This window comes from Lycorma delicatula, chromosome 5 (genome assembly GCF_047948215.1).
Source record: "Lycorma delicatula isolate Av1 chromosome 5, ASM4794821v1, whole genome shotgun sequence".
NCBI lineage: Eukaryota > Metazoa > Arthropoda > Insecta > Hemiptera > Fulgoridae > Lycorma > Lycorma delicatula.
The window spans coordinates 106,210,966-106,237,917 of NC_134459.1; the positions used below are offsets into that span (position 1 = coordinate 106,210,966).

Below are 26,952 nucleotides of genomic sequence, written 5' to 3' on the forward strand. Positions count from 1 at the left end.
TTTTACGCGTTTAAAAATTATGAAATATTATACCATACTTACAATTCGGTGTATGAAATCTGATGAATACAAATAACTATTCATTTCACCAACGACTTCGAATTATTTACCAAATTTAGATCTACGTCAAGTGCTTATAACAAAAATTATTGCATCATTAGTTCATATTATATTTATTAGCAAGCGTAGGCTTAATCAATAAAATCATAAAGAAATTTTTTTTGTTGAACCTTACGTTATTATATCAAAAGAACGGTTTCATGCAAAAAAAAAATGGTTTCCTCAAATATAAGATATCATATTTTAACAAATTTCCTATTCATAAATGGTTAATCAAAATTAAAAAATCTGATGTTACCACATGACTTCCTTAACGCCTATTAAATTACATATAGACATATTTTTTTTTAATGAAAAGTACGTAATTTTATTTAAATAATAACTTAATAATTTAAATAATAATCAGAAATTAATAATTATTAATAAATCAATTTATTTAAATTTAAAAAAAAAGAGATAAAGTCAGATTTGAATCGATGTGCCATCCCCTTGTACGAGCCAAATATTTCATTAATTAAAGTTTTATTTGGCTATAACTTTATTTAACTATATCGTTGAAAATCTCTCATGAGGCCTATTATTGCAGTTCAGAAAAAGTTCAGAAATCCAAATTTGTTGAATTTTGGGCTTCTTTGGACACTTTTGGTCCAGTCGATTGCAATCAAAAAAAAGGTAAAGCGCACAACAGTCCTAAATCCAAAATATCAACATTCTACGGGTAATCGTTTTTGAGTTATAAGAGATACAAACGTACGTACAGATGTCACGCCGAAATTAGTCAAAATGGATTCAGGGATGGTCAAAATGGATATTTCCGTTGAAATCTGAAAACCGAAACGTTTCGCGATCACAATATTTGTGATCGCTAGTAAAAACGAAGTTCAATAAAAAAAATCGGATATTTTTCGGTTAGCTCAGTAACGGAAATTCAACTAATTTTAATATCGAATAATTAAAACCACAAGTAAATAAAATACAAACTGCTCATCAAAATTAAAAATTGAGCTCTGGAAAAATAATTTGATTTCTTTTAAATTAAAATACTTTAGATGAAACTTTTCTAAATCATCATATCTTGTATTTAGCAAACTCAACAGGTTCGACGTACAAAATAGCAAGAATTGAATGTTTAATTATCAAATAGTATAGTATACTCAAGAAAGAAAAAATAATACTTAATAATAAAAAAATAAAGACCTGCACAAGAAGGTACGAATTCAACCAGATGATCATAAGCTCCAAAATGTTTGTTTCTCAAGGCCTTATCAATGAATTAACCACCGGCTGGCGCTCTTTAAGAAGAACCTATGACCAACGGATACTAATACCATTTATTATCTTGAATGCGATTATGAATCTTTAACAATGATAACGTTGTACATAGGCAGGTTAATTTCTTACCTGAAAGACAAAAAAAAATCATAATTAATTAAGGTATAATGAAAAATAGGTAATAACTAACCAACAATTTAAGATAAATAGTAATAATAATAATAAAAATCTTTGGTGTGTTCACCAGTCCATTCACGTTCAAAAATTAAATCTGTATGGCATTAAAGATTAGGGAACTTGCCAAACGTACCTTTACATTGTGACAAGGAGTCACTACGTGCAATCCGTAAACATCAGAATTAAGAACATGTTGATATACGGGATGATGTATTCAACTTACTATAGTTAATACATACCGACTTAATAATTAAAATTAATTGAAACATTAGCGGGTTTTTTTTAAAGATGTTTGTTTATATCCACGACTACGAAACTGGATTGCATAAGGAAAAAAATTAAACAAGATTTGTCAGGTGTTTACGTTTATAAGCCATATGATGGTTATAAGATAGCGACCGCAAATAGCACAGTCAATATTTTAAATTCAAATAATAATTTCAATATAGATATATACCATTTTTTTTTTTTATCTAAGCTATTATTACTATTAATGTTGTAAAGAATCACAAAAATGGACTTTAAAAATAAAAAAATAAAAACTATTTTGTACAAAAAATAAAAGCTAACAAATAAACAAAAAGAGAAAGAGGAAAAAGAAGATGGATTTTTTAAATTCTATTTCCGGATCCTTCATTTTTCTAATGTAATTTATTATTTAATTTTATTACTTTAGACCAAAATTTTAACATTACAAAATAAATTCTATTTTTGGGACAAGTATTATCGTGTTGGAAATTTTAACCAGTTTTAATAAAAGGCAATCCGTCAATCTAATATCAAACTTTCTAAAACGGTAAATACTATATCTGTTACAAATTTCGCAAATAGGAGAACACTGAGATCGCGAATATTAATGGTATATTCTACACTCACTTTATTTTTTCGTATTTCCTAGTTCTCGTCATCCATCACACGCGCTCTCCTTGTTTAATTTTAACCATTTTGTAACTGGAAAAATCTCTTCTGTAAGTGCATGTGTGATATAAAACGTCTACGGTTGCTTGTTCCAACATAATCGCAAACAGGTTTCATTAACTAATTGTTCGGTTTGCATGATATTCTGCACGCGTTCAAATACTAATACAGCTTTATTGATTTTGATTTGTAGCTGCCTTTACGAATACAAGCAAGTTGCCTATATGTTGTTATGAGTTATACCTACAAGGTATACAACTCATAATTACAGTTCTGAATGATACTTACAGCTTATTATATCAAAGAATTACCAGGCCAAAATAAATATACGCTTTTTTTCTACTCCAGTAGGTCATTTATGGACTATTTTATTTCAATAATGTCGCAGAAAACAAAACTGAAAAACTTAGTTGAAGAATATTACGTGACCTTGCGTATTACTTTTCAGACGTATTTGGAATGTGATAAATTTGTTTTAAATTTTAATGGACCTCTGTGAATCACGGAAAAGTTGATTGTTAGAAGAAACTGGATGAACGGAACAAAGCAAATGGCAAGACTAATTAAAGAATTATTCTTCCTTAAGACACAAAACCTCTTTTAAAGGTAACTAACTGCATAACTGCAGAAGAATAATGGTTGAAATAAATAAATCTATGACACATAGTCGGAGAAAAATGTGTGGATTTGCTAAGTTACAAATTCCAAAATAAAATGGCAAATAAATAGTTACAAATTCCAAATAAATGGCGATCATTTGGCACCATTTTGTGATCGTGCGACGTGAAATTGCATTCTAACCGTATACCTCAACAGTTTGGCGATGAATTTCAAAACAACTGTAACTTTTTTCCCACAAAAATCGGACTACTTCGTTCAGAATCTCTATGCTGAACGAAACCTCTAGAGAACACGCCATATTGACAACACTACACACGTACTGAATGTCGTACAGAATTGCTGCTGGGGAAGCGTGAAGACAACATAATCAATGCTGTCACCACAAGATATTAATATATCCCCTTCAGTTCAAGAATACGGCAAGGGTGTAACTTATTTTTTGATTCACCTCTCGTGTGAGGGTGATATGTGTGCAACGCTTTGACAAAAAAAAACTGCCTCAAGAATTGAACGACCACGTTTACATCACATAGACTTGTTGAGAGAAGATAAGACATGGTCTAAATTGAAAAAAAAAACTGTTAAACTACAAATTGAAGTAAAAAGGACGGGAGGAACCAGTTGGAGCCACAGCTATGTTATCTAAATTCAACGTCGATTCCCAACCCAAGAACGATGATGCTTGTTCATGTAATTACCGAAAGGGAAATCATTTCATTATAGAAAGGGCTAATCGTAATAAGAAACTACTTTCTTGTGAAAGATTAGGCAATTTCTTGTTTTAAATGCAAGTTAAAAAGCCACAAATAAAATGAATGTCCATGTAGTAAAAATGTGCTAAGGTTGTATCAGGTATGGATAAATATTTTGATGAATGATTTACTGATGCGGTGAAGTCACATAACACATTAGATTGAATTGGTACGATAATTTTAATTATTTTGATATACCTAAGAAGATAACAAGTAAATGCCAAGCGTGATGTCCAAGTTGATTCTCTTGGTAAAGGGCAAATGTTTTTGTATGTTTTTTTTTATAAAGTTAAAAAACATTCGATGGAAAGAAATGAATTGAATGTTTTTTTGAAAATATTTGCCACTGCCCAGAAGGATCTTGGAATTTATGTTCTGTTCAGAAATTGTGATACAGCGCGGGCGAAGCCGCGACGAGGTTGCTAATAATGAAATATAAAATTAGTTTTGATTAATTAGTAATATATCGGAGATTAAGAACAGTCTGAAACATTACCTGGGTTTATTGAAACCTCATATTAAAATGAAAAAATATTGATTAAATGAATTACGAAATTCATACTATTAATGAAGAAAATAAATTTATTAGTAATAAGACAAAACAGATTTTAGGGAAAACTGTAACTTTTAAGCATTAACAGCTGTTCGGTTTTATTATAATTTTTTTTTTTTACAATATTCATAAAATTTCAACCTGATTAGAAAATAGCTTATCGTTCGTTTCCTACTTCGTAATGTAAAAGGGAACATTTTCAACTTTTAGGAATGAGATTTTAAAGAATCAAAGTTTTGTCAAGCTACTCTTATATTCTCTTGTATCTCTCTCTTTTTTTTCAGAATTGGTATATTTTTTGAAGACCGTATCATCCATCAGTTTCTATAAATTAAATATAGTAAATTAACCTAAATTTAAATGTAGGTGCAAAGGAAGCGTGGGACTTCTTTTCCATAGCTTTTTTCTTGATTCATTTTTCAATTACACCTAATTTTTATCTGCTGTTAGAAAAGGTTTGATACTCTTTATCTTGCTTAAAGAAGATAGCCCTGGGTAATCTGTAGCATAATAATAATTACCGAAATAAGCGTGATGGTTGTTGGGAAGTCGGATGATCTAAACGGTTTTTAATTTTAATCTCTGAATTATCTTTGACACATTCATTCATTTTTGATATTATATTTTTCAGAATATTTATTTTTAATTTTTAACGTTCGCTTTTGTTTGAAGTTCTTTGTGGTGGAGAAATAAGCGTATAAAATTACATGTAAAAATTATATTTTTCTTGTCATCAGCGCTAGTTATGTATTACATATATATATATATATATATAAACATCAACTGTCTAAAGAAATTAATATAGCGTATTACAAAACAATAAATGATTTCTTATTGTATACGAACTTGAGGTATCCGTAGAAATTAATTTGTTATTACTCATATAAACAACCAAAAAATATCCAGCCTTTGTGAAATATTCTTAGACTAAAAAATGTTTAAACTTTCGTTTAAAAGAAAAAAGAAATGAAAATTAATTATTTTTTATAGTAAAACATAAATGTTTTACACTAACACTTTTGGTAACCTTTATTTAAAGTTAAAGGCACCTTTTGACTCCTTTTCATCAATAAATAATCGAGTGTTCATGAGGATATAATATATTATCAGTAAAATCATATGTTAATTAGAGTTAGCGTGTAATACAGATAATTTTTTCCAGTACATTAAAACGTATTTATAAACACACACACATCGTAAAAGAAAAAGACACTTATACAATGTTTGGGATTTTATTGAATTCAAAAGAGATCTCGAAAATAAACACTCTTCCCGGGAAATATATATATATAATTTTATATAAATTATATGTTTATTTACAGAGAGTCAATAGTTTTGTTACTACACAGTACAATTCACTTCAGGTGTTAATAATAGTACAAACGTGTTAAAATAAAGAAGGGAATTATTATTTAGCTCTACATTTATCTACTAACGTGTTAATGAAACTAATAAAATAAAATATTTACTGTTGCTTAATTAATCAAAAATATTTTGCGGTTAAATTATTTAGATTCATATTTATTAGGCGTTCATATTAATATATATTTTTATCTTTTTTTTTCTTATATTTATAAGGTAAATTAGATAAAAACAATTAAACATGAGTATGAATGACGTCATATCACCAACCTTGAACTTGACTGGTTTTTTTTTTAACAATTTTTATTCCAACATAATTTTAGATGCTTAGTACACAATTTAGAAGCATGACGTTAATAATTATTAACATTATTTCGTATACAATTACAATTTAACGTAAAAACAGTATTTTGTATTTTTCATTTTCCTAATGTACGTTGTTCAATTATTGAAAAGACAGTATATCAAAATAAAATTTATTAAACTAATAACAAAGAAAAAAGAAATACAAGTTAAAAGCTTACACAACTGTAACACCAATAATTTCTAGAGGAATAATTAATTATACTGTCTCCATATTGCCAGTACTTCATGGAAAAGGAAAAAGGAATACTATTTATAATTTAACGATTGGCATACTAGTAGTTCAGATAATGAATACGTAATAATCAGCAACGAAACGACACTTTCTCAGAAAAATGGGAGGCAAAGTAATATGATCTCTTCAAATCTTATTTTAACATCACAAATGAATATACAGTATAGATAATTGTTTCGAGGTAGAAACGGTATCGAGGTAACAACTACCGATAAAGAAAATATAAAAAATATTAAATCATAAGAAAACTGTAAATAATTTTCAACCTACCAAATATAAAACATTGCTAAAAGATGGTATCTAGTTACGGTTTTTTTTTTTAATATTGTAATGAATGGGTTAAAACAGTTTCCCTTTTGTAATTTATTTCTTTTTGCCTGTAATTTTTTTAAAATTCCGGAGTTAAAAAATTGTTTAAAATTAAATACGTATGAAATATCCCTGGAATAAGTAAACATCATTATCATTATCACATGGTGTTCTGCCTCACGATAGATCCCTTACGCCACCACTGCCTTCATCCACTTCTGTCCAAAGCCTTCTCCTTCGTCTTCTTATAGTTTTCAACCTTCTATTAACTTCATCCTTCTTTTTTTCAATTCCTTTCTCCTTCTACCGAACAATCTGATGCAGTTGTCTTCTAAATACTTGTACTGACCGGTTTCCTTTTTTTGTGTACTTCTCGCATAAACGCTCTTTCTTTTTTTAATTCTGTTCATTACTTCCTAATTCCTCACTTTATCCGTCCATCGTACTTTCTCCATCTATCGTCATGTTCACAAATTAAAAGCCTGAATCCAGTCCCTCTTCCTCTTCGTTCATGCTTCACTTCCATATAAGACGCCCCGTTTGGCTAACCTCTCCCTTAACTCTTAAGTAAACATGTAATCCTGAAATTTTTAACTTCTTTATAAGGAGAGTTTATGCTGTTAAAACTTTTATGAAAACTGAATTAGCGGATAACTGTCTCCCCATCTTTAACCATCGATGAGGTTAAATACAAACCGGAGAAATTTGGAAACTATATTACTAGCGGTTTTAACGATTAATATTTAGAAATAAAAACATCACATTTTATTTGCGAAATTTTTATTGATTTTTTAAAAAATAAAATGTCTATACTATCAATTTCTTAAACAAAATTATTATATCAGGGTAATGGAACAACATTTTTTGAAATAATTTATTAAATTTCGCGACAAAAAGATACAAAGAAGTAATTTTCTAAATTAAGGTTTTTTTTTGTTTTTTTTTTTTAGTTTTTATTACGTTTTGTAAATAAAAAACCTACATATCCGAGTTAAAAATTTTAACTTTCTATGAACTAGCAAATGGATTGGAATATTTTAGTTCCCTAGTACAATCGGACTAAATTAAATCACTATTAAAGAAAAGAAATAAAGCCACAGGAAACAAATAAAATTAAATTGCATATTATTAAAGCGAAGTTGCTTAAGGTGGATAAATCTTTGTAATTAAATAGTAACTTTACAATGTTAATTTATAGGGCTTGTATCATTATCAAAATTAGGTTTAAAAAGGTTCGTGGTTTCCAATGGAAAACCTGTTCGGACAACTTAAATTATCGGATAAGCAAAATTAACAGATTAAGTAAAACCGTGTATACTACAAAAACAATAAAAATATTTAATTCGCTAACCGTACAAATAAAAAACAAACCATCATCTAATGAAGTTATTCTATGAAATATATATATTTTACTTCTTTACTAATAAATTAATATGAGGAAAATAGAATTTTAATGAAAAAAGATGTTTTAAATATGTTAAGGACAAATTTATTTTAATGTTAAAAAAAGAATAAATTTAAAAAATCTGATGTGTACACTACGTAACTTCCTTGTACGTCTATTAAATTACATATAAAATTTTTTTTTAAATTGAAAAGTAAAATTTTATTTCACTATAACCTCTGATTTATTTTTTATTTTTATTATTAATGAATTATTATTTATTGTAATTTTTTTTACAATTACAGGTTAATAATTGTTACTAAATCAATATATTTAAATTTAAAAAAAAAGGAATGAGATCGGATTCGAACTGATGTACCTTCCTCTTCTAAGATCCACATATTTCATCAATTTAAGTTTTACTTGGCTAAAATTCTGGAACCAATGAAAATAAGTACCACTTATGATATACCGTTGAAAAGCTTCTCAATGAGGACTTATTACTGCAGTTAAGAAAAAGTCAAAAATCCAAATTTTTGGATTTTGGGCTTCTATGGACACTTTTGGTCCAGTCGATTGCAATCAAAAGGAGAGGTGCACAACTAGATGTTACAAAAGTCCTAAATCCAAAATTTCAACATTCTACGGCTAATCGTTCTTGAGTTATGCATCACCTCTTCACCACACCTACCTACCACTCCATCTCTACACCCCCCACAACACAAACCTAACATAAGCTAACAATCCCTTAATTGATGATTACAGCATCATTTTCGCTTTACTTAAAACACAACAATTCAATAATTATTTTTTAATACATTATAATAAAAAAGAAACACTTGAAGACTGAGTCAAGGTTGGACCATCATGCTACTGTTTTATGTTCGTGTCATGTACATTTATGTTTGTTTAATATTCGTATTACGTTTGTTTAATGAAAGTTTATTTTGTTTTCATGTACGTTTTTGTTTGTATCATGTTTCATATCTGCTAATGTTCGTTTACGATGTTTTTATGTACGTTTATGTTTATACCGTGTACGTGTATTTTTGTAACATGATCATTTCATGTTTGTTTAATGATCATTTACGTTTGTATGATGTTCGTTTACGTCGTTTTTATATTCGTTTAATGTTTGGTTATGTTGGTCTACGTTTCATGTTTCATTAACGTTCGTTTACATACGAGGTTAGACCAATCATACCACTGTTTTATATTTGTTTAATGATCGTTTACGTTGTTTCATGTTTGATTAATGTTCGTTTATGTTATTTTTATGTTTATTTTTCATGTATGTTTAATGTTCGTTTATGTTCGTTTTTTTAGTTACGTTTACGTTGTTTTCATATTCTTTTTATGTCCATTTCATGTTTGTTTAGGGTCGTTTTTGTTATTTTAATGTTAGTTTCATGATCTTTCATGTTCGAATTATGATCGATTCATGTTCGTTTATGTTTGCATCACGTTCGTTTTATGATCGTTTATGTTCATTTCACGTTTGTTTAATAATTGTTTACGTTGTTTTATTTTGTAAGTTTATGTTTGCATCATAATCGTTTTGATGATATGTAACCTATACAATATTGGATGTGACGATATGAACGCGTAAACTAACCTGAATTACTTGATGTTAAATAAAATAATTTAACTTATATGTTTTAAATAGTATTAACATATGATTTATTTATTTAAAAAAACCATACTATCGTGCTTACTTTTTTTGTTTTGTTTGTTTCAGACCATCTATCGGGGACACATAAAGATACTTAAAAAAAAGTCCTTTAGAGGACTACAACATATTTACACAAACAACACAAATTTCCACATACATACACAAAACAAAACCCACTCTAAACCCCTTTGTAGAGTAATGCACGACTATTGTTTTTTAATAATAGTTATTCACATTGCTGGAGAAAAGATTCCACGGCCTGTGGTATAATCTGATATTGGATCCGTCCAATGTCGAGTTAGGTTACGAATGGTGAGAAGAGTGTTTAACATATATCTTTTTAAATTAGGCTTTGCACTTTGTGCGCTAGCAGACGGCTGCAACAGCTGATGTTGTATCAATCTTTGAAATATTGCATTAATATTTAGAATCTAAAAAATAATTAGAATGACAACACCCTGAGGGAATTTTCAAGATTACGGGCTGCGAAACTAGCGCTCCTTGTGGTCACAATGTCTATTTACGTTGTTTTTGTTTTTTTTTTAATGATCGGTTACGTTGTTTTTATGGTTGTTTCATGTTTGTTTATGGATGATTTTTTATTTGATGAAAACCGTTGTATTTACTGCAATACCGGGTAAGTCGTTTGCGATATTATGTTTCTTAGAAGTAGCTGGGGTAAACATGTTCAAGGCTGACCGAATGTGTATGTGTGGGAGATAACGATGTACACATGACCGAATGTGTGTTGGTGATAATCTAGTTTTAACTGGTCTGATTGACAGATCCTTCGTAACCTTAAGTTTGATTCAAACGAATAAAATATGTTTTATCACAAACGCATGCACAAATATACTTCTTACTACAACAATCAGTTGCTGATATAGATTACGTCTGTTCCAAAAAAAGCCTCGCACGGGGTGCTAGCACGAAGCCTTACGAACAGTCCCCACAGAAATTTATTATTCATTCGACTGATTAATACAATTTTTGGGCCAGCTCACAGTTCACAGTTCATTTAGTCCACAATTCAAACCCAGCTCACAGTTAGCAGTTCATTTAGATCGTTTCAATAACACAGCTGTTCTTCAATTTTTCCAGGTCACCCTCAGGGAGGGTTAAGTTAGGTTAGATTTGGGTAGTGAAGAGGTTAGGTGGTGGGTTTGGGTAGGTGTGGGAGTATGCGATGTTTGGAGTGATTATGGTGGTTAGTGAGAAGGGGATTGGGTGTGTGTGTCAATCCTCGCATGGGGTGCTCGCCTTGCCTCGCACAGCGGTTTACAGATGCCGGATCTCACCCAGCAGCGTCGAATGATCTAGAACTTGCACTTAAACCGGCATACCTATACTACTGTTAATATTTCAAATATTTCAGTCGTCCATACTAGTCTAGGACGAAAATTTCAGATTAACGTCATTAAAATTTACTTTGGTCATTAAATCTAATTGTACTATTAAAAATAAAGGTTAAACAAATACAGATCCTAAGAGCCAGAATAACACGTGTAATATTACAAAGAGAAATTACAATTTGTAGGTTTGAATATTAACAAAAAAAAACTCCAAATGTACAACAATTAAGAACTTAAAAAAACCCATATATGCCTGAGGAAAATCAGACACTTCTCTCCATTTTTTGACAATTACACTCCAATATTCTGCACAAAAATCTTCTCAAGATATATATACACTTACAACTCGAAATTTATTGAAGGGATTTAGGAAAAGGAAAAATAGGATATATTCCCAATCAACGTCAACACATAAAAATGCACTGACTTAACAAAAACGACCTTCGCTTCCACCCACCGAATCTAATCAATATTCTTGTACTGTCAAACCGTCAAAATTTATTCCCTTAATAGCAAAAAAGGACAATCATACTAATCACAATCATTCATTGTCAATAAATTTCTCTACTTAGCCTCATCAAACTTATTCAAAGAATAACACCTCGGCAATAAAAATATACAACCATTACGAATAAACGACATTGGTTAAAGGTATTAGAGTAACCTAATACATGTCAGGTAACCTACAATTATGACACTAAAATAGACATATCAAAACGACCAAATCTGACCAAAATAAATTGTTTCTTGTATATATGTTAGGTACTTTAACCGAATGATTGTAAGCAACCCAACATGAGACTCCGGTAAGGTATAACCAGGATAAGGTATAACCATGGATCCCATATGAGAAAGCGGTATGAATTGCCTTCTTCGCTTACATCCAAGCTTATCAGATACCAAATTTACTTTAGTACAGATGATATTTAGCTCTACAGAAAACATCTTCATAACTCACCCAAAGATGACTATAATGAAGTACATTACTCACAGAGAAAGCAACAGCACAGCAACTAGTGCAGCTAGTACCTCATACGCTTAACATATGTCACGATCATAATAAAGATCGAGATATAATAATATATGACAATAGATTAATTCTTTCTTTTCTGCAGAAACAATTCGTGATAAAAATTCGAATAAACGAGTAAAGAAAAGAAGAACACTTTATTGAATACATTTTACTAGTTTTATTTCAAGAAATAAGAATTTCATTATCATATAATAATCACATTCTTTGTATGATGTTGAAAAAGGATTTTTAAAAAAATAACAGAAACTTTTAAACAGAGGATAGTTTTTTCTTAAATTCATGTAATAGCAAATATTAATAAATAGTACTTTTATACCTCCGTGAACCATAAAATGTTCTCGGAGATGTGTATATATCGATCTTCATGACAAATCCGCTAAAATCCTTATGCTGTACTGTAAATTAATATATAGTATACGCATAATTAAATATACTTTCTTTTTCATAAAAATGTATCAAAAATATGACAAAAACATTACCTAACCAATTATTTGAATCTAATATCTAATATTACATCAATCGCAATCTAATATTACGTCATTTCTATAACATGAATAAGTAATTTCTTTAGCTGGGGAAAAACCATCAGATTTCAAGGAAATAATTTTCTTTTTTAAAATGCCAAACACACTTTGCTTTAAAAAAAAAAGGAAAAACGTAATAAGATTCTGATTTATTTATCACCTTATTATACAACATTATCTCATGTTATTTGCTTCAAAGATAAAGAAAAAGGAAAAAAAAACAGGAAATGCTATGAAAAAAAATTTAATCATGGCAAAGTAAATAAATAAACAGATGAACATCTTATAAAATCAATACATAAAAGATAACAAAAACAACATTTTGAATTAATTTGAATTCGTAAACGTATAAGATAAAAATTGAATATGTTGTGATGAATAAATTTGGAAGTATAATTACTAATAAATGAATTCGAATAAGTACAAATATCAGGGACAACATGATATTTCCATGATTTAAACATTTACCCTCTCAAAAAAAACCTGAATTAAATTAACTCCGTTCAACCCTCTCACTAACGATTCACTGAAGCATTATTAATATCTCTCTCTTTTTTCTGTTTAGCATCCGGAACCACCGTTAGATAATACTTCAGAGGATGATGTGTATGAACGTAAATGAACTGTAGTCTTGTACAGTTTCAGGTCGGCCATTCCTGAGACGTGGGATTAATTGAAACCCAACCATCAAAGAACACCGGTATCCACGATCTAGTATTCAAATCCGTATAAAAGTAACTGCCTTTACCAGGATCTGAACATTAGAACTCTCGACTTTGAAATCAGCTGATTTGTGATGACGAATTCACCGTTAAAATATATTAACATTTAAATCTTCTCAACATCACCACATCATTAGTACCGACTGATCTTCATCTATTCACGAAAGTATATATTTAATATGATACTCATTCTTCGAGTTGGAATTCTTTTTAGAACCGTAAACTCTTTCGCATCACAATGTTTATTCCGACCGGATACACTAGAGACAATTTTGTTGAATAAAAAATTGATTCGATATTTTAGAGCTGGAATTTTATTTCTCTTAAAATATGTAGGCTACCTACCCATAGGAAGTTTTTTGTCGAGCTTCTCGATCTTAACAGTAAAAATGAAATTAATGTTATTTAACTGAGAAATCTATTACAAAAAAGACGTGGCGAATAAATAGTGTCTACTATAATCCGAACATTAATTTGACAAGTAAAATTTTAACTGGAATATCTTTATTTACATCTCAACACATCAAAGCGATTTTTTTTCTTTGATAAATACAAAATTTATTTAAATATTTTATATATGATTACTGTTTTCCTTGTTCACTATCCGTGTTATAAAATGACATTTCTCGATGTCACAAAAAGTTGATATTTGGTTAACAAATTGTTCTGAACTAAATGGAAAAATAAAAAGCAACTAGACATTTATCAACGGAAGCCTATAAGCGGAAGTTTTTTCATTTTTTATCATCTCGTATTAGTGATATTCGACGTCGAAATATTTTAAATCGTTTAAAGTCTAAAAACAGAAATTTCGTTGTATCCCATGAGTCCTACCTTTACAACCCATAAATTTTCAATATATTAGTATCTTTCCTATGCTTCCTCATTATACATACTACTTCCACTACTTTACCGGTAATATTAAAAATTTCAATAATCATATCTCATTTCCGTTTTTCTTTAATTCGTGAATTCAAGAGTTTTCGTATAATTCTCTGAATTATTCGCACAATTATTTTGAACATAATATCCATAATTTTGCACATAATACGGATATTATGTGCAAAAAAGGCATCCAAGACACCTTAAAAGAAAAAAATCAGCAAAAGGTTTTAAAAGTTTAAAAACTAGAAATTACGAAAGAAAATATAAGGGAGTTTGTTAATGAATAAAATCTAAAGAGAACAAAGTAATAGTGTCAATTGTAGGGTTGAACATCATCTGGATTTCAGTAGGCAGCATGACATACTACTTTGTAAAAATGTCCTCGAATATGTGAAAAATCCAGCAGGAAACTACTTTATTCCGTACTTTCCTTAGAAAGTACATGGGATGTTCGTTACAGCCATTATGGCTTTGGTATCTACCATACAAACAAAGGCAATTTTTTAAAATATATGAACAAATTTTATACAAAGAGCAGTTAAATTACATTGGAAATATCTCTTTCTTAAAAATAACGTTAAACGATCAACACTTTGCTGTAGATGAGTGTAGTGCATGGCTTTACTGTTACTCTGTATAATTTCCAAAATAATTAATTTCTAGCAGTACTTAAAGAGTTTTAACATCTGAGCAGTGCGAGATGCCAGTGAACTGAATACTTGACTTTTCAAATATTCCCAATAAAAGAAAAACACTCTGAAAGTTTAGATGACCTGAGTGGCCACATGATGTTCCCGTATCAGGAAAAACATGACTAGGGAGAAATTCTGCAACCTATTTTGGAACCTTGAATGATGTGGTTCATAGTTCCATTTTACTGAAATAATGAATATTTACTAGATGATGAGTTTAGGAATAAAAAGGGTAACTAATGTGAGAACGGAATACGCAATGCAACCTTTCTCTATGTGGTATATTAAATAACAATTAAGGATGAGATTACTAAGTACTCATTTTCAAAATTGTAAAGCAGTTTCTCATGAAGTGCTGCATCTTTTATAGAAGACCATTAACAGAAGTTTTGCTTCTTAACAATCTTGACAAATAAATATAACTCGCTTCACTCAAGTTATTTATCAGTTTTTGATTTCATTAATCAAACACATATAAAAACATTTGCAAAGGGTAGAAATTTGCAGTTCAGTGCATTAGTAACTTGAATTTTATAGGAATATAAGTGGTGTAGGTCGTTTTGTAAAGTTCTGTCAAATGCTGACTTCAGACAACTTAAGTTAGATAGTTTGGTGTGAATAAGTTCAACTACCTCTCTAGGCTACTTGGATCGCTAACTTTCTTTTTTATTGTATAGTCAGTAGTTTCAAAATTATAAATTAAAATTCTAACAGGAAAAATTGATCCAACAGAATAATTATAATGAATACCGAACTGTCTGCGCTGAACGATCACACATCTGTTATCATTTTTGTAAAACAAAATTCACTCCATTTAATGTTTCTGTAACGATTACTACATACTATAAATATTACGTAGCACACAATAATATGTTCAAAAATGCTGAAATACAACAACAGCATGTATTGTCGAATTACATAATTTGAAAGAAAAAATTAATAAATCTGTAGGACAAAAATTACTGAGAAAAAATTAGTCCTGTGTATAAATAACCCCACTTCCTCGTCCGTTAGATTCTAAACTATACAACAGTTACATTTTTTACACCCAATTCACTTTGCGAAAAATTTCAGAATCCTGAAAAATTGTTGAGGAGCTATTTAATTAGTCTAAGTATGGACTAACCTATTATCCTTAATTGATTGACTTCAAAATAAAATAATTTTTTTAATATATGAGATGATGGACAATAAATAAGTTAATTTTTACGATGAAAAAATAGGTTAATCAAGTGTAATTAAAGAAAAAAGTGTTTTTTGCCCCCACTCCATTTTTAGAAATTTGAATTAGACTGAATATCATCAAAAAATATCTTACTCATCTGAGAAGCATTGAATTATGGGAAAATATTTACCTACTTAGAATAAAATTCTGATATGTAGAACTCATGGGGTCCGGATCTCCTTGCGCTCTACACCGATTGTGACTAAAATTAAATGGCATCAACGCTCTGTATACAGAAATCATCATGCGAAATTTCAATCAAATCCGTCCATCCAGTCTGGAGATACCAAGCAAAAAACAACCCAACATAATTTCTTCTAGAATTTTTCAATGTAAAAATTGTGTTTTTCCTTCCGCGTACGAAGTAAATGAAGTATTGTGATCGCGAAAAATATCGGTATTCAGATTTCAACGGAATCCATTTTGATCCATATCTATTTTGACCAACCCTAAATCCATTGATTAGTTTCGGCGTGACGTCTGTACGTACGTATCTCGCATAACTCAAAAACGATTAGCCATAGGATGTTAAAATTTTGGATTTAGGACTGTTGTAACATCTAGTTGTCACCTTCCCTTTTCATTGCAATCGACTGGACCAAACGTATCCAAAAAAAAAGCCCAAAATCCAAAATATTTTGATTTTGAACTTTTTTCTTAACTGCAGTAATAAGCTCTCATTGACAGCTTTTCAACGATATATCATAAGCGGTACTTATTTTCATCGGTTCCAGTTATAGCCGAATGAAATTTTAATTAATGAAATATTTGGATCTTACAAGGGGAAGAGGCACATCGCTTCGAATTAGACTTCATCTCCTTTTTTTTTTTTAATTTAAATATATTGATTTATTAATAATTATTAAACTATGATTTAAAAAGTTTTACTATAAATAATAATACAATAACAATCAAACAAATTATGAGACATAACAGAAATTATTAATGAAATCAAATTTTATGAACTTTTCATTTTAAAAAAAAGGGGTATGTAATTTAATAGGCGTACAAGGAAGTCCATGTGGTGTTTACATAAGATTTTTTAGTTAGAGAGGTATCATGAAACGTAAAGATCTGCAATACCCGTTAGCAAACTTTTCTCGTTTAGTGTAATGTATACAATATTCACTACATCTATATACCCGGGAAAGTAATAATATAAATTTCCGCATTCTATACATAGTTACATTAATAGTAGTTTCTTATTTTATTGTTTCTCAGTACTTCCAAATTAATTTTGATCAAAACAAGGGTTACTAGTATTTAGGTTTTTTGCGAACGGTACTTTTCATATTGTTGCGTTTTTTATACGTCTAACGACACTTGTAATATACGAGTAAATAAAACATCTAACAGAAAAGAAAATAGAATTTTAATATAAAGTAAGATAAAATCGTCCTAAAAACTTTTCAGTTCTATAAAGTTTGACTTTTCGAAAGAGACACTAAATTAAGAGTTAAGAATTAGTAGATAGCAGTTTAATTAGGTAATAAACTGTCAACAAATTTTAAACTAAATAAGAATTTTCAGTTTTTTTTTTAATACTGGTTTTAGTTTTACAAACACAGTTTATTATACTACTTTTTTATTGATTTTTTAATGATGTAAACTATGTACGTAACAAGCAGTTTTTCAAACAAGTTACACACACTGAATATATGTTGCAATTTTTGAAGCAATTTTCTTTCCGTCTTCTTGATGGTAAATTACAATTTTCCGTTAATTTTTTTTTCTTTTCGGAAAATTTTAAACACTAAACAATTATATTACGATAAAAGCGGATAGGATCATTATTCTAAATGAAAATTTTTATCGTTAATTTAAAATGACAAGAAATATCGGAAAAAAATTGAAAAACTGAAAAGAAATTTTAATGCTCTTTTTCAATAAAGCAGCTCGATTCTTAGATCACGTCTAGTTAACAATATTTTACCGTAAAGTTACAAAAACATTCTGCAAACTTTCGTAGAAATCTATTCTGATGTTCGGTAATAATTATCGACTTACATGTGCAAATTTAGAAGCTCAATCTCAAAAAAATGTTTATCAGGCTTATTTTTACTATATTAAGTACAATCAAAATTGGCATTCATTCTATTTTTTTATTAATAAAATAAATCCCAGAATGTTGAAAACTAAAAAAATAATTTTAAAATACTAAAATAATAGAGTATAAGAGCGGAAGACACTGATTACATGGTGGAGAAATATTAATACTCCTATTAAATTAATTCCCACATAAAACCAAGGCCACAATGAATGTTGCAATGATCCATTAGTGCCATTTTTAACTATGAACTGATTTCACTAAGCTCTTCAAACTGCTACTCAATATAGCGATAAATTGTTTTTTAATCAGAAAGAATTTACAGATTAAAGAAAAAATATTAAATTACAGAATAAAAGATAGCAATAAATAATGTTAAATGCAAGAAGTCAAAGCGATGCAATTATTATTCTGTTTGTTTACCAGAAATAGTAATCTAAAAAAGTAACAGTAAAATGTATGTTTTAACATGTTATAATAAATACGGTTGTGAGATTGTAAGTACTTTTTAATAAATAAGGAAGAAATGATTAGTATATTACGTGTAATCTGATCACCGCTATTGAACGAATTCCATTATAAACAATTTATTATCGGAATTCATCATTTTATTATTTTTTAGTACGAATTAATCTTGAAACTCATACTTGTTTTTACGCATTCGACTATATATTTCTAGTTTAAAGCCGGTTTTACATGTTTTATTCGATACATTTTAGTTTTAATAATTCGCAAACCCACACATACTCGTCATTTCAGGTGCAGGCAAATTAACTTAAACAGCTAGAAATGTCGGTGCAATTATGAATGTTACAGTGCACACTGTAACTGAATGTCTGAAACCGATACCAGTTCAGAGGATTTATCCTTTAGCTGGTACCTCCTAGCATAAGACGGGAAGTGGCGGGAGAAATGAAAAGGAAAAAACAGGCGACAGACCTTGAACTTCCTATGTATAACCGTATGGCGATCAATCTTCGGCTTAAATCTGGAAATAGCTTCTTCCAGAGTACACCTTTGGTGATTCGATCTGAGATCCGGTGCGAACGGTTGTGGAAGGAGACATTACCGGATGAAACAGATCTCGTACCCAAAGAGGAGGTCCATATCACATCAGCTGTCATAATTGACTAAGGACTAGAGTGGCAAGAAGTGGAAGTAATATGTTGAAGGGGGATATGCAAAGAATGATAGTGTGATCCATTTTAGGGAACATTTGCCAGTAAAATCCACATAAAATCCCATTTTATTTAAAAGAAGCATTAGAGTCTTTAAAAAATCCCTCGTGTTCAAAAGCAGTCCGTAAATTCACTCGACTATGAAGCACGTAAGTTTATTCACAGTCGTCTCTAAAAATTAAACTATAATAATTTTATTAACCCCATTTATTATTTAGATGAACAAATAGCAGGAAAAAATTTAATTCGTACATTCACCGAACAAACAACGTTCAACAAAAAATATTAAAAAAACAAAATGGGTACTACAACGCAAAAAGTAAACTTTTACAATTAAATCTCAAAAATGGAATTTTAACAATTTTATAAATAAAATTCATTTCATGTATCAAAAGACCATATTTTATTTACAATTATATTTTTACCTTATAAAAACAAAAAGAATACACGCAGACTCCGGGCAAGCGATATATATATAAAAAAAAATAATAATAATTAAGCAGAATTAAATATTAGAATTATCAGCAAATACTGAACAGTTTTTACGTACACGCCTTGTTTCTTTTCTTTTTTTACTTATTAATAATTTTATTTTGCGATTTTAAAACATTTTTTTATATTTTTTTTTTATCAATTAAAAAACTAACACACCCCTCTTTGTTCCTCCTCTACTACTTCACTTCCTTACCTCTAATACGAGTCCCTTTACCAACGTGCCTATTTGAGTTAATATGGTCCTTTTATTTTAACGTGTTTATGTTACGGTAATTTGATAATCCGGCGATTATGCATAATTAACGGTGAATTTAATTGATTGCCTCCAATGTTGGAGAATCACATATATAATTTGTATATTTAACGTTAATTAGATGAAGTTAGCGAGCGAAGTAAGCGTAGGTTATGTTGATATACGTACGATTCGTTAGTATACGGAATCAACATAATTTAACAACCTACATTCGCTAACCTCGACTAATTAATAGTAATGTTTTGATTATTTAAATAATAAATTCACTAATTAATGCTTATTAGTCGAGTTATTTTATTTTAATATGTTAATATGGAGAATATGTAAAATTACCGGTATATTTAATAAATTTTAACGTATTTACTAAATTCTCCAACATTGGAGGCGATTAATCAAATTCAGTGCATAATTATATGCATAGTCACCATAACATTTGTATGATATAATTTGAGATAGATCCTGCGGATTAAGGAATAGCTAGCTAGTAGCAAGTTTTTTGTATTTTTAATATAAATAAAAAAAATACAATAAGATAGTCATTAAAAAACGATAAATTTAAATTTATAAATTTGCTAATAAAACGTACGTATGAATAAAATAGTTTTTATGTACTTAAAAAGAATCTTTTTAACATTAAAATTAATGTGAATATTAATTTAACATTCAATTGTTACTTCAAATTATTTTTCAAACCAAAGATAATTCAGGCCGTGCAATTTGAACTATATCTGAATAAATTACTCAAATAAAATGTATTGTTTCCAGTGTAGTACCTAAAAACTTAAAAAGATGGATTATTATTATTATTACATATGTATTATTGTATATAATGATCTTTTTATTTGGAACTCGGCTAAAAATAATCATACGTAACTATTAATCACAGAGTTACATTTCTCGATTTAATTCATTCCTAATGAGTTTTTTTTATGTCATTTTACAACAATCTGAATTTTTCAAAAACCTTAACCAGAATTTTGTGATTTTGTTACAACCAATACATGTATGGGCGTTTCTTTATTTACTTTAATAATTTATTTATTAATTTTAACTTAATTTAATAGGTAAAAATGTTAATAACAATTATTTTTATATTAAGAAAAATATATAACAAAAAAAAATATTTTAGCAGCATGTTGTTATTCAAAATAATTATTATTCTGATCTTTATTTGAACCTTTCCCCAAGCACGGTTTGGGAGTATAACTAAAACTGTCCAGAGGAAGGAATTCTACTATCCTACATCTGAACCAAAATAATTCTACACAAAAATCATAAGCTTGTGTCGTCCTAGTAATTTCCAAATGGAAATAAATAAAATAAAAAATTTATACATATAAATATAAAATGGAAATATAAATAATATTTGTTTGGTTAATTAAAAAGAAAGGTATTGCACTTCACTGAGCGATTCTCCAAACAAAAATAAAGATAATATTTCACTAATTAAAGTTATTCTTGCTAAATTTTTATAATAAAGCCTTTTTAAGTTGACGGATACTGAGGAGATGATATCGATGGCTGATAAATTAAGAGGAAGATTTTTTTTCTTTAAGTATAAGACTTAAATTTAGAATTTCTTAAAATTCCCTAATGTTTCAATAAGACGACCATCAGGGTAGGATCGGAAAGGAAAGTGTAGCGACCGGGATCATCACAAGGTGTCTTCCCACGAAGAGAATTAGGATGTTTGGTAGGGAACGAATTATATAGTAGTCTTATTGTGTAGTTACATAACCACACAATTCTGGAGGTAGGTGAGAATTTCTCTTAAGGAATATTGAGCATTTTTCGGATGGCATTTTAGCTTAAAAATTAGCGTAGCTACAATTTGGTATATCAAATCGAGTACAAGTACACAGTTATTATCTTCATATTTTATACAATTAAAAAACTACTTTACAATTATTTATACCAAAACGTCTCATCGGTACATCTTATTTAATTTTACTTTAAAATTACACAAGTACAAAATTTTAAGACCGTATAAAAAGTCAATACTGATTTCCTATCTTTTCACAAGTTCCTCTATGGTAATAAATCATTTGTAACGGATATTGGTAACAAAGTTCTTGGCCTCCACATCAGAAATTTTAAAAATTCTGTCAGTAGACAACGTGTATGCTCGCCTGTGGTTAGTTGTACGGCTGTCGCCAACGAATTCTGTGACTGGCTAGACTTCTTCCGGCCATTATCTGAATTTAGAAGGGCTTTTCATCGATCTTCTGAATTCTGCGAACCATCCAGTCATTATTTATTCATACTGTTATTTATTTTTCCCTGTTCTGAGTTTCTAGCGTTATTTTATCTACGACTTCGGATGACTTCGTCCTCTGTACTCATATTTTACATGTTTTATTTGGAACCCATTTACTTACAGTCCTATAATAGCATTAGGACTAATGTTTATGACGTTTATGACTAATTTATTTATGACGTATTTTTTTAAAAATACATTTCATAAATACTAATTTTATATAACTATTATTATATGCTCTACTTACTGTGCTTCCTCCATTTGCGTTGGTGGAAAGAGATTTAATGAAAGAAAAAAGAATGGTAATATTTTTAAAAAAATAATTGTTCATATTCATCATATTTTCAGAAAATTTATAACATTAAATAACACGTAAAAAATAGCATAAACGTCATAATTGTACTGATAGGTAAAATTAAAAATTTTTCAAGCAAATTATTAACAAAAAAAAATGTATACATTAGCAAGAACTACAGTCATCAGCATCGATAGAAAAAAAAATTATTTTTTTTTTTTAAATTAATAAAAAACTGCAATTCTAAAAATGAATGTTAAAAAATTACAAAAATTAATTTTAGCGCCTTTTTTAGCTTTTATGTTCATATATAAGCTGCCCATATTTCCGATTAGATACATATCATGTAACACAATAAGTAGTCGGAAATTAGTAATAATTACTGTTACATAAATTTCAAAATTATTGAAAGAACAAATCATGTACGATAAAAACAAGAGAATTATGATTTTTAAAGTTAAACACTAGAAGCAGTATTTTTACTTTCCCGTTTAGCGCAATAGCTTTAAAAAGGGAAGTAATGCAATTTGGTCATATGGTTTTCACCGGATCTTGACGTTTTGACAACTAACAAACCCAAAAAACCGGATGGAAATTTTTCGGATGTTCGTATGTATGTATGCGTGTGTACGATGTCGCAGCCTAAATCAACTTATATATGCAGAACTACTCGACCGATTTTGACCAAACTTGGTCAGATTACTTCTATATATGGGGCACTGATGCCATTAAATTTTCAACATAAAAGGTGAAGGGGAAAGCTGTAGAGCAAGTTCACCCTCAGTTTCTCGATATTTCGCCAAATTAAGATCTTATTTCTCAGGAACATTTTTTAACAATTAAAAAATAACATTCCAAAAAATATTTTTTGCAAAATAGCACCCCCACCACAAAAAATGTTCTAAATAAACTAGTGGCTAAGTGGGTATATTGAGTCATTAGTACCCCACAAAGAACGCTACTGTAGCACTGAGTACAGTTGATGTAGTCGTCTGCTATTTTGTGACGTCACAGCTGACCGGTAGAATTAAATTAATGAATAATATTTAACCCACCGGGTTGATCTAGTGGTGAACTCGTCATCGCAAATCAGCTGCTTAGAAGTCGAGAGTTCTAAGGTTCAAATCCTAGTAAAGCCAGTTAATTTTATACGGATTTGAATACTAGATCGTGGATACCGGTGTTCTTTGGTGGTTGGGTTTCAGTTAACCACAACTCTCAGGAATGGTCGACCTGAGACTGTATAAGATTACAGTTCTCTACATTCATATATATTATGTTCATTAATCCTCTCAAGTAATACCTTACGGTGGATCCGGAGGCTAAACCGAACGAAAAAAAAATATTTAAAGTGTAAAAAAGTATTTTAGTGCCTGCTAGTACCGCCACACCCGCACGAATGAAGTACGGTATGCACGACCGCTTTAGTTAGAATCATTGAATTAAAGAAACAAAAAGTTTTATATTTAAATAAAATGATAAATATTTTTAATTAAGTTGCGTGTGTAAGTGTAAGTCGTGCATTAAAAAAAATCCGCGTGACGGGAAAATCCTACAACTGTGTTGTTAGCTTTTATATGCATGATAGTGCTAAAGCGGCAACACTGAAAAAAAAAGATCTTTAGAAAAACTGGTTAACACAATAAATAAAATTTTATTCAGTGTTGCCGCTTGATACATAATCACACAATAAAAAATACTCCTGCTAGTTGTAATATTAAATCGTAATTTATTCGTTCAGAATTTTTCTGTTAAAAATAAATGAAAACAACAGTGGAATCTTATTCATTCGTCACTGATCGGGACGACACGGATAAGAGAATAGTCCGTCTGAGAATAGGTTCTTTATTTTAGTCTTAGCACATTTCTTCTTTTCAATTATTAAAAAAAATTTTAATATTTAAAATGAAACTGTGTTGGCTAAACAAGAAAAAAAACTTTTCGGCACGTCAGAAGGCGGAAGTAGATTTCACCGATGCTAAATAGGGGATAAAAAGATTTCCACCTTAAAGTTAAGAAAAACTTCAAATTTATTCAATACGAAAATGGTTGCATATGAAAAAAGTTTCACATATTTAGCGTAAGACAAGCCCCATTTTCTTACAATTCCAACAAAATTTTGATCATCCCTTGCCGTAAGGGTTGGTCATATCAAAAATTGTTTTAAACAAATGTTTTAGGTATTATTTACAGGACTAACGACCACCTTAAATTTCGATTGGATACTGTGCCTATTAAGGGACGATTTTCTAGTCTACGAAACCCCATTTTTTCCACCCCCTGGGCCAATGGTTGGTGATATCAAAACCTTTACCAAATAAGTTTTAGACCCTTATCCAAAGAATAGTAGGAAGTTTAAACGAATTCGATATTTTAAGTAATAAGGTAGTTTAGCGATATTTTTTTCTCGAAAAAGCCCCCCCATTTCCATCCCCGTGGTCCGATTTTGCCCGTTAACGAACTCGACCGAGATTTGGGCCATTATATTTTAAGCGATTGGCGCAAAATTACGGCAGTTACCGTATCCACAACAAAGTGAAATATATATATAAAAACTTTTGAAATGGCGATGGTTTTGGGGTCTGGGAGATGTGAAACGCGAAGATATGTCGATATTTTCCGGAAGTCGAATCATTGTACCCATTGCAATATAATTCTTATGAAATCAACCTAAAAACTGACAGGAAACGAAATACGAGCATCCTAGATTTTTAACCAGAATTATGAAACGAATAAGCTTCAAACTCATAAGCAAAATTATATTACGACTAGCTGAGAAAGTACTGCTCCAGTAAACAGTAGTTCGAATATAAGGCACTGTGGTAATGGACTAGCGATCGTACTAGGTCTTTGGCCTTGACGGATGAAAGAGGTTTAACGTATTATTTTCTTTAACAAAAAAATAAATCGCTTCACCATATTTCTGTAATGATTTATAAAAAATAATTTTCACAGTAATTTCATCGTATTCTGATAACAGCCATTTTTTAACGTCTTTGTCCGTTTTGTGTTGCAACCTAAAATTTATATTTTGTAATTTATAATTTTTAGATTATGTAATATAAATTATGTAAAAACATTTGAATACTGTAATATAAATAAAGTGATATAACTGTTTTCCTTTATTAATTTATTCATTTTATATTACGGTTTTTGACAAGTTAAATTTTTATTGTTTTAATAAGATATTTAAATATCTAATAAAAATATAAGAATAGCATTCTTATTTATAAATTTAGCATTAATAAAAATCAGGTGATTTTTATTAATGATATTCTCCAATCAGCCACCTTTAACACTTTTCGCCAAGTAGTACAAACCGGTCAACATTTGTTACAACTCAGATTGTTTTATACTCGTCTCGTTTACTTTCTATTCTGCGAAAATATTGATCTCGTCATGTTTGTTACGCTGTACATCAACAATTTATCTTCAAGACAATTAGCTAATTTATTCGGTTACAGGTTTTGCCTCTGTGTATATCCAGTATAATACATAAAAATATATAGATCTTAAATATTTATAGTTACAGTGAAAATTTAAGACGATGTAATAATGAAATATCACTATCCGATTAGATACAATACTGCTCGCGGTCAAGTTAGTGAACCATCTTGTAAATGGAATGTTAGGATTTTGTTTAAGTATACATACAAATTTAGCTTCTTCAACTTTAAGTTAAACAGTACACTTAAAAAACTTATTAAACAATTATTTTGAAAGATTTTATTTTAGGTAAATCCGTTTTATTTTAGAGCTGTGATTCCTAATATCTTGAATTTCGCTGATTATACAGATCGTTAAATTCGTAACCAGATCATATAATTCATTATTACATTGTTTTAATTTTGAACAAGTATTTTTTGTCGCATTGCTGTAAACTATGACAAAACATGATTGTCGAATCTCAATCTTAAATCACTTAAATTCAGTTTTCCACTTTTTATGCTTTTTATAAAGGCTACTTCTACAACTACAATATAGAAATAATTTGAAACAATTTCAAAGTTGAAAAATAAATTTAAGTTAGGGTTTCATAAATTAATAAATTTTTGATAAAGAAACTGGCGACATTGCTCCGCTTTCCTTGCCATATCTACAGTGTAATAATTAATTTAATTAAATTTTAAAAATAAATCTGTTTATTCATTATTACACTATAGATACGGCAAGGAAAGCAGAGCAATGCCGCCAGTTTCTTTTTGAACACTGCTCGCTCGCAACCATGCCAGTTTGCCCGTATAGTCTGAATCAAGTATACAGAATAATACTGAAACTCTAATTTTTTTTTCTGAAATTACAATTAAAATATTTTC

General features: G+C 29.4%; 1 protein-coding gene across 6 annotated transcripts in view; it reads right to left on the minus strand.

The window, feature by feature from the left end:
* The window catches only part of ERR (estrogen-related receptor), a 280,760-nt gene that overhangs the window by 102,604 nt on the left and 151,204 nt on the right, over positions 1–26,952 (minus strand). For 3 of the 6 annotated variants that reach the window (XM_075366808.1, XM_075366810.1, XM_075366813.1), the window contains one exon: positions 1,258–1,461. The exons of the other annotated variants lie outside the window; for them this stretch is intronic. In XM_075366808.1, the coding sequence (XP_075222923.1) occupies positions 1,258–1,293 (36 nt within the window). In that variant the 5' untranslated portion in view covers positions 1,294–1,461. The remainder of the gene's footprint in view (positions 1–1,257; positions 1,462–26,952) is intronic. 6 annotated transcript variants of the gene reach the window in all.